Genomic DNA, 14,505 nt, shown 5'->3' with positions numbered 1-14,505 from the left:
TTTGTCTTCTTTTTCAACCAATCTTAATAGTTCAGCAGGAACATCACATTCCAGTTCATCCACCATTGATTTCTTCCAGACATATAGGATGCTCTAAATTTATCACGGATTAAATTAGGAATACACATGCTATAACACGGACACCTGCAAATTTAAGTCGGACATATTTCCGAAAGAATATAGTAATTTATGAAATGTAAAATGTAATAAAATGTAAGAATGATTGCCATCTGAAAATTTTAAAGAAAATTTTATTATATTTAACTAATTTCTTTTACAAGATAACAAAAAGTTTTTCATATTTTTGAGCTAAACATAAAGATTAGTTCTGAATATTACTCTGCGTTAATATTAAAAACTATAGGAATATCTTCAGTGGTCCAATTGGTGAGTGTTTCTCCAGGAAAACATGGGCGAATCCTATCCAAGTATTTGCCAGTCTTATTGTCATTTATGATCATGTTGATAAATAATCCATTCATAGCTTCTTCAACTATGTCCTGATCTTTCGTCAACTTTTCTTCTTTAAAGGCTTCAACAAGCTGTTGTTCTACATTAATTGTTCCCCCTGATCTGAATGTGGTCTTCAAATGTGGGAAAGACATGTATTTCCAAAGGATTTCTCCTCCTTTCCATTTTGCCTTTCTGTCTTCACATCTTCTTTTCATCTCTTTATTCTTTTGCTGAAGATTGGGCTTAAACCCTAGCCCAAAACGATCTTTTTTCATCTTTATACTGATAGGAACTGAAATCCCTTGAAGATTCTTTCCTAGACCTTTCCCAGCTTTAGCTCCGATGCCTAAAGTTTGTTGTACTGTCATCTTGGTGCAATCAGACAATCTGGGATATGGAATTTTACTTCCTTCTGCAATAAAGGTTGCATTTACAAATTCAAGAGCTCGGAAAGAGCATTCAAGAGCATCATCATTGGTGTCGATATATGGAACATCACTTGTAACCGATGCAATGATTTCTTCTTCAGCTCCTACGCATATTAGTTGTCCATCAACAACAAATTTTAATTTCTGATGTAATGAAGAAGGAACGGCTCCTACTGAATGAATCCATGGCCTCCCTAATAGACAATTATATGTGGGGTGGATGTCCATCACCACAAAGTCAATATTGTACACGACTGGGCCAATTAACAACGGTATTTCCATTTTCCCAAGCACTTCTTTTTGAGTACCATCAAATGCTCGTACTACATTCTGATAACTCTTCATGTGTGATTGATCCAGAGGCATTCTTTGAAGTGTGACTAGAGGCATCAAGTTGAGAGCGGATCCATTGTCAATCAATACTCCTGGCAACACATGACCATGACAATATGTTGTGATGTTCAAAGCTTTTACTGACCCCATTCCGCCTTCCGGTATTTCATCATCTGTGAACGTTATGTAATTGTCAGCGGCTATATGTCCCACAATTCTGTCAAGTATATTGAGGGATATATCTTCAGGGATGAATGTTTGATTGAGAATTTTCATCAAAGCATTTCTATGTGCTTCTGAATTCATCAATAGATCAAGAATATAAATTCTCGCTTGTTGTTTGTGTAGTTGTTCAACCACACTATACTCACTATGTTTCAGGAATTTCAAAAATTCTTGGGCTTGTTTTTCTGTCACAGGCTCATTAAATGCTGGAAGGGATTCATCTTCAAATACCTTCTGAGGTATTACCATGGCTTTTCCTTTTGTTTTCACTTGTTCTGAAGCATTAGATGTTTCGGGAGAGTAACATCTCCCACTTCTTGTAAAGAAACCGACTTCGCTCACTGCTTCAGACGTCGATGTTGTACCCAAACTTTGTATTTTCTCTTCTGTTTTTTCTAGAGAAACAGATCCTCCTACCATTGAAACATTGGTAGTATAATTCCAAGGTACCCTGCGGGTATCTTTGTATGGAAATGGTAGAGGAGTGGTGATAAATACTTTCGGCTTTATTGGTGTAGGAATCACCGTAGATGATTTTACATTAATGATCACGGATCATTATTCTTTGACTTGGTTTAGAATCCTCTGATGAAAACATCATCTTCTTTTTTCCCTGGTTCTTCTTCAAAGAATTCTATTTCTCTATTGTTCATCAATTTCTGCACCAAATCCCTAAACTCAGGACATAGTTGAATTTTATGCCCTTTCTCCTGATGATATTCACAATAATTCTTGCCTTCATTTTGCTTTGGCCTGAATTGTTTGTGGAATTATCCGGCTAAAGAGAGTTGGAATACCCAAACAACACGGAGATTTAATTTCAGAAATGTCAGTTTTTGCTTTCTTTCTGTTCTCTTCCTGAATTGCATTCATGTTTTTGTCTCCATGATTTGGTAATGATGATTTGATGCAGATGATGGTGTATTGAATTCCAACTTCCCAGTGTTGATCAAATTTTGGACCACCCTTTTGAATGCCAAACAGTTCAATAGAATGACCCGGATTCCTTCATGGTAAACACAGTGTGCCTTTGTATCATACCAAGGAGGGAATGGTGGTTGCATGGAACCAAAGGAGGGCCGTATGACATCCTTTTTTAACAGTGAATCATAGATCTCATATGGTACTGGTAAAGGTGTAAAAGACAACCTTTCATTTTCCTTTCGAGCTCCTCTGGAATCTGCTCGATTAGTGTTTGTTTCCTCTTTCTTAACCCTTGGATGGGTTATTGTAACACTTTTCGATGAATCCTTGCTGTAAGAATTGGCATTGTTGACTTCATTCTCCTTTTTCCGGTACGTAGGTCTTTTGGAACTAGACCCTTCATTTGATTCAATTTTGCCACTTTTCAAGACATTTTCAATGAGTTCTCCAGAAATGACCAAATATGCAAAATTTCTGGTTGCATTCCCCATTAGATGATTTAAATAAGGAGCCTTCAAGGTATGAACAAATATTACTGTGGCCTCTTTTTCTGACAAAGGTGGTTGAACTTGGGCCGCTGTGTCACGCCATCTCTGGGCATACTGTCTGAATGTTTCATTATTCTTTTTCTCCAAATTTTGGAGAGTCCATCTATCAGGGACCATGTCTGTTACGTGGCGATACTGCTCTAAAAATGCTTTAGCCAAATCTTTCCAGGATCTAATGTTGGCTTTGGTCAATTGAGTATACCATTTTAAAGCCGGTCCTGTCAAACTATCCTGGAAATAGTGAATTAACAATTTCTCATCTTTCATATACCCTGCCATTCTGCGACAAAACATTGTAATGTGGGATGAAGGGCATGTAGTACCATCATATTTATCAAATTCAGGAGCTTTGAACTTGATGGGGAGGATTAGGTCTGGAACCAAACTCAACTCACTAGCATCAAACCCATAGAATGATTCTGTTATTTCCACGGATTTCATTCGTTCTTCTAAGCTCTTGATCTGTCTGGTCAATTCTTCATTTACTTTTTGTTTCTCATTCAGCTCATTCAAATCTGGGATTAAATGCTCAGTATTAAGATCCCCTATTTTCACATCGGATATAAGCGGATTTTTGCTTGAAGATGCAGGATTCTCTTGTTGATCTTCATGTGGTTTGGCTTCTTGTAATGCAGATGTACGAGCATTGATTTGTATAGGTGTAGTACCAGAGTGATAAATTGGTTCTGGTAGAAAACCTAGAGGATATACGGGTTCTTGGTCGAAAGATACAGGATTTTCATGCATTTTTCCACTGATAGCCTGCCTTTTAAACATGTCCTCTATTTTCTTCATCATACTGTCTTGTGAATTTGCAATACTGGCTTCAATTTTTTCCAGCTTCATTCTCATTTCTTCTTGTTCTTTACGATGTTGTTCCTCAATACGCTGTATTTTATCCTCCATAATTCTCTTAGTAGCTTGTCTAGTACCGTAGTGATGTTGTATTTCTCTTTTGGCCAGAATAACTGCGATTGAAAAATCTTCTAATATTATTATTTCTCAAATTTTAATTAATGAATTTTATCTTAATAATAAAAAATTATAAAATTATTCATAGAGAAAATTATGAAATGAATGATGAATGTATGCAAAATGTATGTATGCAAAAAGGTATTGATCCCAAAAAGTTAACTGTCATAGAACAACTTTCATCGGCATACAAAAGTTTCTTTATAATAGTTCAGAACTACAGATAAGGCGTAGCTTTCCTATTAAGCTCTATAATTTCTTTCATTAACCATGACACCTTCTTTCCGCACTTAGAAACTGGATCAACGTGATGCTCAATTATTTTGGCTTCAACAGCTAGTTCCCCAACATATCTAGCAACTTCGCTCATTTGTATCATGGCCTCGAACACCATATTACTTCTTTCTTCACTTCTTTCAACATAGAACTCAGTTGACTTTTGCCATTGTTCATTTGTTCCTTCAAGAGTTTGCTCTAACTCAGTGATTCTGACTTGACAATTGTGCAGAATTTTTTCAAGATCTCTAATGCGTCTTCGCAGTGAAGCATTTTCCTCATTACTTTCTTTGAGATCATTAGGCCCTAGACGAACCTTTTCTTGAAACAACGATTCCTCAAGTTGCAAAATGTAAGCATTAAACTCTGAGTTTTTGTTTCTAGACTGATCCAGATCTTCTTCAAGTTTTGTTCGTGCTTCTTGTGTTCTTTGATTAAGCTTCTGGATTTGAACATCCTTGTTTCTGCATCTTTGCATCCAATTGCTAGCCACTTCCTGCTCCACCTCAAGTCTGGTGTTGAAATTTTTTCTTTCCAGCTCCCATTTTTCTTTTTCAACATTGGATTCTTCCATCTTTTGGCCTCTGACTTCAAGTTCAGCAATCAACTGGTTCATTTCAGATTCAAATCCCTTGAACATGATATTTTTCTCACCTTCAAATTTATTAAAGATGTCATTCTTCATTTCTTCTAAATCTTTGGCTCGATCCCTTTCTCTTCGCATTTCATTCATGATCTCACGGTGTTCAGCCTTGCTTTTTATAATTCGCTCTCTTTTGTCAACCTCAAAATCTTCCATTTTTTGCTTTCCCTTCTCAAGGCTTTTGAGTAGACGGCTATTCTTTCCTTTCAGATCTTCAACTCGTCTTTTCTCGATGTTCAATTCTCTGGTCATCTGTATTGTTGTTTGGCTTGATCCTGATGTTTTCCGGGATTTATATAACTCCTGGTAATTTTTCTGTAATGCTCTGAACTCATCATCACCTTTTTCTTTATCTTTTCTCAACATTGCACATTGTGATGAATGAAAGTCAATGTCAAACCCCAACATAGCTTTATCTTGTCTCATTTGCTCTAATTCTTTCGACCAGCCTTCTCTTTCTGCTTCAAACTCAGCTCTCAAGATTTCAATCTCTGACGGAACCACCTTAATGCGATCTTCCATAGAGATATCCTCATTTTGATCTGGTAGAGGAATATTTTCATTTTTTCTGACAGATCTCCATTCTTCATAATCAGGAGTTAGCATTTCTTTTGCTGCTTTAGCTCGGATACAAAAAGTTGTTTTCCAAGCTGTAACGGCTTCCATGATACTTCTTTTATAATTTTTGCTGTGGAATGCGAACTCAGATGACGTAATCCAGCAGTGACAGGTACAAATTGACGACCTTCATACTGTCTTATAACCAGAAGTGGTGCATATCCAATTCCTCCCCATAATCCGAGCAGCATTATCCAGTTGTAATCTCCACATTTGTAAAAGAATTCCCTTTGGATTTGCCACGGGGCTCGCCAAATCACGTCATTGCTTTGTAAATTTCGAAAGGCATTAATCCACATATCTTTCTTAATTTCTTTCGGCCATTCCTGCTCCAGAAATTCTTTTAATGGTGAGTAATCCGTATTAAAGCGTCGGTATGACACTTTTCTGTCCTCCAGAAATGGCTACGGATCCAAACATATACAACTGGGTACACCCTGAGAATCGTCCACCTCTAACTTTCTACAAGCATTTAAACGATCTGAAGGTCTCTGCTAGGATTGCAGAAGCAGGATTAATCTTTTTCGGTAGCTGCTCAAACAAATCTACCACTGCAGCTTCAACATATCCCAATACTTTTGGGAAGATGACCATACCATATATACCCAGAGCAAATAAATCGAATCGTACTTTAATATCTGGATGGCTCTGAATAAGTTCTCTAATGTTGGTCCAAGCAATGCCTTCGCTTTCGCCTTTTTGTTTTGTACGTGATGCCACCCATTCTTCTCGTACCCCGGCAATCTTTGCTAATTTAACTCGAAAGGGTTGAGTTTTAAATGACTTTGAATAGATTCGATTCTCCAAAGCCCCATCTATATGTAGCAAAGTTGTGTATTCTTCAATAGTATGGACCAAATCCTCTTTATTGAGAGTGAAGCAATTGTACCCTGGATTCTAGAATTGAATTAGGGCTCGGAGTAATTCATCATCAACTTCTACATAGAGCAAATATGGGATGTCTCCGTAAGTCTGATAAAACTGCAATTTTTTGTTTGAATCCCAACTTTCCCAAATGCTTCGCAAATCTTGCGTATCATTTCTTTTTAATGAAACTGGAGCATAACTGGCCAAGTCAGATATATAATCATCCTGTAAACTGTCTCCTTCTTGTCTTTGTAAATCCTCAGCCCACTGTCTTACTTCTGAGTTCAGAATTACTTGATTTGAACACTTTTTATCCATAGATGAAGGCTTTCCAATGAGACAATTAACACAAGGATCAATGCCTTTTATCCTGTATGATGCTATGCAAACAGAAAAATAAAGAACACACAAAAAGAAAATAAATTAGTTTACATAATAAAGAAATTTAACATTTACATAAATAATTTTTTATTTAAACATGCTTTTCTAAATTTAAATAATTTAAATATACATGTAATTTAAAGAAAATAAATAAACTAGAAAGTTAGAATACATTTCTCTTGTGTGTACACCTATTTTAGACAAAATTTCGGCATGACTTAGGATCGGAAGAGTTTCTAGGGTTTTCTATATGCAGGGTTTCAGATCTAAGAGTAAAGGTACCCGAATTGTTCTTGTTAGTGCCCCCTTGGGTTGCTAACCCTCAACCCTAGTCCATCACAGACTAAAGTGGATTGAGTTCAATTCGAGGGGATACATTTCTCTATGCCTGACACGGAGAATAAATTCTCACGAAAACATAGAGCATATGAACCCCGAAAGTTACTTACTAGGTCTGACACGGAGAATAAATTCTCACGAAGACGTCGCTTTCACTCCCACTTAAAAGGGACAACTCAATTATAGAGCTTTATGTTATGCAATGCAAGTGTTGTGTGTGAGGAGAAATGTTCATACCTCTGACAAAATAAATAATGAAATAAATACTTACAATAAATAAAATATGTAAATATTATGAAAATAATAAAAATTTTGAAAAGAAAGAATTAAAAATTAAATATATAAATTTTTAATTTTTAATTAATGGAGACAATTTATAATTGATTTTTAAAAGTTTGACCAGGTCCCCAGTGGAGTCGCCAAGCTGTCGTAACCGGTTTTCGTCCGGGCACGAAATATTTATTTTGGCGGGAAAATCGATATGAATAAATGGTTTTAAAAATAATTTGGGGAATCGCCATCGGCCTTTTGGGTCAGGTAGGTCGAATACCTAAAAATTATTTTTTAAAAGAGTTTTAAGAAAACATCAATTAAAAAATTGAACTGATCTGCGTTTATAACCAAAATTCATTCTTTTTAATAATAAAAGGGATTCGTGGTCGGTTACGTTTAGGGAAGGATTAGCACCCCTACAACGCCCAAATTGGTACTTTTTAATTAAATTGTCTCTTATTATTAAAATTTAAAAATTCAAAAATATATTTAATTTATAATCCTATTATTTCAAAATTATATAAAAAATATTTATTTATTTAAAAATATCAGAAAAGAACTTCTAGGTGCCTTAAGACAGTTCTTTTCTTTGATATTGATAAATATTAATTTAAATAATATTGTTTAATTTTTAATTTTAAAATATCAGAATAGGACATCCAGTTGTTTTAAGACTGTCATTTTCTTTGATATTGAAAACTAAATATTAAAATAATTTATTTAAAATAAATATTTATTTATCATATACTTTTAACAATATTTAAATATATAAACAATAAAAATTAAAAAAATACGATTCTAACTATATATTAAAAGCAATAAAATACTTAAAATAATAACTAAAATATAGTAAAATTAAAATTGAAAACCTAATTCATAATTAATCAATTATAGGGATTAAACATGTTATTTTCTTATTTAATAATTTAGTGACTAAAATAATAATCTAAAATTCGGATTAGAATAAATAAATTAAAAATATAAACTAAGGATTAAAATATTATTTATAAAATTAAGGATTAAATCTGTTATTTATCCTAAATATATTATTTAATATAAAGGACTAAAATAAAAAATTAAAATTAAAGATCTGAATTAAAAGTATTATAAAATCGATTTAGTGACTAGAATGTAAAAATTACAAATTGGAATGGCTTCGGACGGGGTTTACCCTTTGTGAAATTACAGAAATACCCTCCCCAAAACGACGTCGTTCGGGAGAGGGTATTTAAACCTAAACCGGCTGGCCCTACGGGCCAGCTTCTCATTTCCTTTTCTTTGTTCTCTCTCTAACAGAGAGAACAAATTTCTCTCTGCCCTCTCTCTAGCTTCCCTCATCGGAGGGAAGCCGGTCACCGGACGGCAACCGTGTGCCGCCGTGACTGTCACCGCCGGCCACCGCATCCGGTGGCCGGAAAAATTTATTTTACTAATAGATAGATCGGACCGTCCTAAGGACGGTTCCGGTGTTATTTTCTCCTAAAATCCCCAATCGGAGCGAATCTACAAAAGTACCTTCGGTGTTTCGAAGGTTCCGGTGAGATCCGGTCGGGCTTCCTCGGTAAGTTTCTCTTCTTCCTTTTTCCTTCTTTTTTGTTTCTTTGCTGCTGAGATCGTTGGTAGTATTTTGTATATATATATTTTTTCGGTTTTGTCTCTCTGGGATCTGTTTTCTGTCTTCCTCTCCCTTTTTTTTCAGGTTCGGGTGGGGCTTTTATAGCCACCACCGGTGTGGCCATCGAACCGGTCCGAAGAGGGGGTCTCGTGAGTCACCGGACTACCAGTGGTGACTCACCCCGTAGCCATGGCGTGGACGGCTGGCGTTGGAGCTTCTGGAGCCTTCGGTTGGGACGTGGCAGCGGCGGAGGCGGCGAGAACATCAACGGCCGCCGCGTGGCCCTAGGGTATCAGACCCTAGGGTTTCCATCTGGAGCCATCTGGACCGTTGGATCTTGCCAGATCCAACGGCAACAAGCTGAGGCGGCTGGGATTAGGGTTTAGGAAACCCTAACTGAAACCCCCAAATGTTTAGGGTTTCTAGTTGGTCTGGACCGGTTCTGGTTTGTTTGTAACTGGGCCTGTCCAGTTGTAATTGGGTCTGTAATTAATTATTTATATATGTATTTAATATATATTTAATAATAATGATAATAATAATAATAATAATAATAATAATAATAATAATAATAATAATAATAATATAATAATAATATGGGTAAAAAAAATTAGTATCTTCACCTTGAGTTTTTGATTCAAACTCTCAAGGGTTCTTTGGGATCAACTTGAACAAATTTCTAGCAGGAGCAAGGCCAGCACAGTCACCAAAGCCATCGTTTTTTACCATACCCTTTTCTCTTGTCATTGGTGGTGGTCATAGAAACTGCAATGGCACCAGCTTCTGATCAAGGCATTGGTGTTGCGTGGAAGGAATGAGCTCGGAATGTCCTCCCATAACCATTGTCGGCAGCCAAGGCCAAGGCATAATTATCTCCTCCGGCTCCGTGCTCCGATGAAACATGAACCAGATTTGGTAGATCAAGTGGGGGCACTCTTTTGCACACTCTAGGATCGGCGTTGCTTTCATTGAAGTAGCTTTTGGCATAAAAAATACTAAGCTCTGTTTCTACATAAGATACTTAGACTTCATTCATCGTTTTCATAAAAAAAAAAAGGAAAGAAAAGAAAATGCAAGAATTGGTGAATGTCTGAGAGTGGAATTGCCTCTGAAATTCCATATTTTGCATGTATATGTAGAGGTTAGGTACAAGGTTTGGACAAAACACCAATCATGCATCGTAATGCACAAATACTCACTCCAGCAGTGAATGTTATAGCAAATGAGGAAATGATTTTATCATTTCTATTCCAACTGTTATCCACCGTCACATGATCTAAGAGTACTGGACCTACGGTAGACAACTACACTGAGCAGATAATTCATCATCATCCCAGGGAAATTGTAACATGACTCCAACTTTAGACAAAATCTATTTGAAGATAAACTTTAAATAAAATATAAATTTGATACTTGAACTTTGGATAAAATATCAATATGACATCTAAATTCGATCAAAATATCCTACTTTCAGCTGCCGCTCATCAATATCACCATTCATCATCAATTGTCATCACCGGTCACCGTCCATTGTCATTGTTGACAATTGTTGAACCCAAAATTTTTAATTTACTCATATTTTAGCTCCACGAACCTAATCTAAAGAAAATAAATAAAGTATTTACAAATAGAATAATATTAAAATATACGTGTTGAATAAGGAGTGACCGACATGAGCTGAAGGCTCCCCATTAATTTGGTAAGTGACACAAGGCACAAATCAATACTTAACCAAAGTTATAAGAACAAAATTAGTAGAAAGAGTTTCTTCCATTTACAGAGCACAACATTAGTACATTTTATGTCCGGTGATTTCATAACAACAGGCAACAGCAATTTCCAGAATACAAAACTCAAGTTGCTCAGCTTTACCATTTGGAATTACCAAAAATGCTATTCTTACTATGACAGAATACAACATAGAGAGTGGGTGCACACAACTGGAAGCCAATGACCCATCAAAATATACTCTTTAAAGAGAATATTTATAAGAGAATAGAATCTCACACGTGTATCAACAACCTTGAGACTTTAGTATAATATCTCTGGCTCCGGTGTCTACGATGTGGCCCTCAGGTTCTGCTCTTCAACAGTTTCAGTACCATGTAACTTGGATGGTAACTGGATTATAGAGATAGTGTAAGAGAGGAACATAGAGAGTCAAAGACAACATAATCCATCTTATTATCTTGAGTGAGCAAATGAAACTTGCATGCTCAACGAGGAAACTATCAAATCCATAGTACTAAATTGTGGTTGTGGTGTTTTCTGTGGATGTAATATTGCAGTAGCCTTGAAAACCGTTATGATGCTGTCGGTAAGTTACATTGCGAACACAATTCAATAATATGATCAAATCACATTCCACAATTTGATGCACATTATGAAACTTGCATGCTCAATTAGGAAACTATCAAATTCATAGTAATAAATTGTGATGACAGTGTTTGTTGTGGATGCAGATGCGATTGCAGTGTTGCGATAACCTTGAGAACTATTATGATACAACTGATACGTTGAGGTAATATTGAAATCTATTATGATGTGTTCAATACATTGCGTACCAACCACAATTCAGTAATATGAACAAATCACATTCCACAATTTGATGACAATCACACAAAAATAATGAGAGACGTTCAATTTTGAACCCTTTTTTCTTTTTAAAAAATGCACATCATGAATCATGCCTACACAAACTATGTTCCTCAGGAGTTTTTTTAACATGTGTGCACGTGTATGTGGATGCACATTTCAGAAAATTGAATTCCAGGAATTTTTTGTATGAAGTTCTACGAATAAATTCTGTTTATAAGCGGCATTAAAAGAATTGCATATGTGTTCATTATTGTTTCTCAAACATTATGGGTAAATACGATGTTGATGAAACGAGATTAACATGAACCTGAAGTTTAGCCTAATTGTACATTGAATAAAAGAAACGAACCTGATAACTCGAGAAGGAATCATTAGGATCAACAGCGGTGCAATCAAGGGGGGTCTCGAACAAGGACAAGGAGAACTGTTTGTCAACGACGCCGACATCAAAGTTGATCAAACCGGAGGCAGGATCATCGACGCGTATGCCAATGACGGGAAACCATAGGAACAGCTCCTGCTGGGACACACCGGACAAGTTCGCGATCTTCCCGAAAGATAAGGTTCCGGTGATGTTGAAATCGTAATGGAATTGGATCTCGGAGTCAGAGTTGCAGGGTTGGGTTAGGTTCACTTGGAAACGGTTCGTCTCGTGATCAATTGAAAAATCTGTTACTCCCTTCGGGAAGATACCTACAGGGAGGCCGTTGTGCTTCAAGTGGTCGTAGATTGAAGGAGGGGGTGATGATTGGGCGGTGAGAAAATTAAGAACGAAACTCAGGAAAATAATGGGAAAAGGAGAGAAATTTGTAATTCCCATGATGGGGATTATTTCCTCCCTTTTCCCTCCCAAAAATAAAAGCAATCTTTTGTGTTTCTTAGATCGCTTCGATTGATTTAAGGTTGAAGAAAGAGAGGGACAGACGGAAATTACAAGGAACGGTTATTTTCTAAGGGTTTGGATTTTATTGGGCTGTTTCGTGAAGATGTTATGCACGCGCCCTTTTCTCGCGTGGATATTTTTCCAAAATACTATTCTTTTTATTTAGATTTTCCAAAATACAACATCGATGGAAAATCGACCGTTTTATAAACAATTGGGTAAATTACATTCTTACTCACTGAACTTTACTCTCTCTCATATTCTACTCACCTTACTTTCAATTGTTTCAATTTTCTCACTTTAGACATTGAACTTTTTTTGTCATTCTACTGTTAATCTTATAACAGCGTTATAATGGCGCTAAACCCTCTATTCTTTACAGTCATTTTGATCAGTCAATGGTAATTTTGACCTTCTATGTGGCAAGCAAATGAAGAGCTCTCGGGACATGAAACCTACACCACCTTGGACGAGTTCAAACCCACTCCCCCCACCTGCAAATGCACCTTTACTTTGTCTTTCAATATTTGTTCGCTTAGATTGTTTGTGAAGTGCCAAAGCGAGACGAAAGTAGCATTTGGCCATTTGGGTTCCTACAAAAATATAAAATCTTAAAAGACGAGTTCTTTATGGAGTCCAGCAATAAAAAGTGGGTAAGTAAGTAGCAGTTATTCTTGAAGATGTAGAATCGATGAAATTATAAACTTGACCATCGACGTGAAGCTCGGCCAGGAAGAATGAAACAAGAAGTAAGGATTCTTCGAGAGCGAAGGTTGATTGTCATCGGTGAATGGATGTTGGAACTTGGAACCAATTTATCAAGGCAAAAATAATAACCTTGAACCATGTGGTTTCTGATTTGGGATTGGTAACAAGGAAGATATCGGTTTCCCGAGCTTGAAAGTGGCGTTGGCAAGTGAGCACGTCTTGGGTGATGATCTTGAAGACGAAAAGGGTGTGAAAGAAGATAAGGAATAAGATACTCCTCATTTGGATTTTCAGGTAAGAAGAAGTCATCTAAGAAGAAAAACATAGTTGGAATTGTAGCCTCGGATGACGAGCTTGAAAATTGTAATAACCAATTTTTGTCCAAGTTGCAGTACCCCACGCCAGCTTCACCCACGCTGCATACACTCATCTCGTGATCATACTTGTCGACCACCAACACAACACACTAACGCTTCACCCATGTTCAACTCCACCATGATGTGTCGCTGCCCATACCGCTTCACCCATATTGCTCCATTATTGTTTGTTTTTTTCTTCATTTGTAAGGGTATAAAACCCAGATACTAAAACAATGTAAAGGGGGAGAAACAATTGTAAGGGGAATACTCTCGTTTTTTAAAAGAGGATAGCAATAAAATACAGATTTTTTTTCCAGCAATCCTAAGGTAGTTCAGTTTATATTTCAGTTTTCTTTAATTTATTTGTTCAATTCGAATGCAACTAATAATAAGAATTTTAGTTTGTAATTTTGTTCATAGTTAATGTAAAATCCATGAGTTTAAAAAAATAATAATAATTAAAATAGAGATAGAGAGTTAAGTTACCTTGCTGCAGTACGTCGGAGTAGGGGTGTCGTCGTCATCGGCTCTAGAGTTGAGTGGTCGGTGTGGATCTCGAGTTTACTGGAAATTTGGGTCGCCATGGTTGCTCTGTGAAGAAAAAGAAAGTGAAAAACTAGAAATGAAAAAACTAATCTGGCTCACGTGTAGTGGGAAGAAATGAGAAGATATTAAGCTTTAAAACATTTTGGTTAAATCACTTGTCAGGCCACTAGTTTTTAGGAGCTTTATGTTTTGTTCATATATATTAATGATTAAATCACGTATAAGGACCTCATGTTCAGTGTGTTTTATTCTTTGGTCCTAACAGGGTAAAATCACTTTTAAGCTCCCTTATTTTAATGCCTTTTGCACTCTGGTCATATATTTTGTTATGTGTTTCGAAAATGAATATTGATTTTAATAATCTTCGAATTTAGCCACTTTATTTTAATTTTTTATTCGGATCCTTGTTTTTTTTATTTAGCTATTATTTTGTTTTATACATTTTAGTCAACATAATTAGATTTTATTACAATTTAGGCTCATGTATTTTATTTTAAATTGATTGTTGAGGATCTT

General features: G+C 36.1%; 1 protein-coding gene across 1 annotated transcript; it reads right to left on the bottom strand.

Moving 5' to 3' along the window:
* Positions 1 to 10,640: 10,640 nt before the first annotated feature.
* On the bottom strand, positions 10,641 to 12,413 carry LOC120123471. The gene is made up of 2 exons (XM_039142357.1): positions 11,843 to 12,413; positions 10,641 to 11,016 (listed from the first exon to the last, which is right to left on the bottom strand). Exons 1-2 carry the CDS (start codon positions 12,311 to 12,313, stop codon positions 10,954 to 10,956), a joined length of 534 nt encoding a protein of 177 aa, XP_038998288.1. The 5' UTR covers positions 12,314 to 12,413; the 3' UTR covers positions 10,641 to 10,953.
* Positions 12,414 to 14,505: the final 2,092 nt, after the last annotated feature.

This window comes from Hibiscus syriacus, unplaced genomic scaffold (assembly GCF_006381635.1).
Source record: "Hibiscus syriacus cultivar Baekdansim isolate YM2019G1 unplaced genomic scaffold, ASM638163v2 tig00110393_pilon, whole genome shotgun sequence".
Lineage (NCBI taxonomy): Eukaryota > Viridiplantae > Streptophyta > Magnoliopsida > Malvales > Malvaceae > Hibiscus > Hibiscus syriacus.
This window is presented reverse-complemented; position numbering and strand designations above follow the sequence as displayed.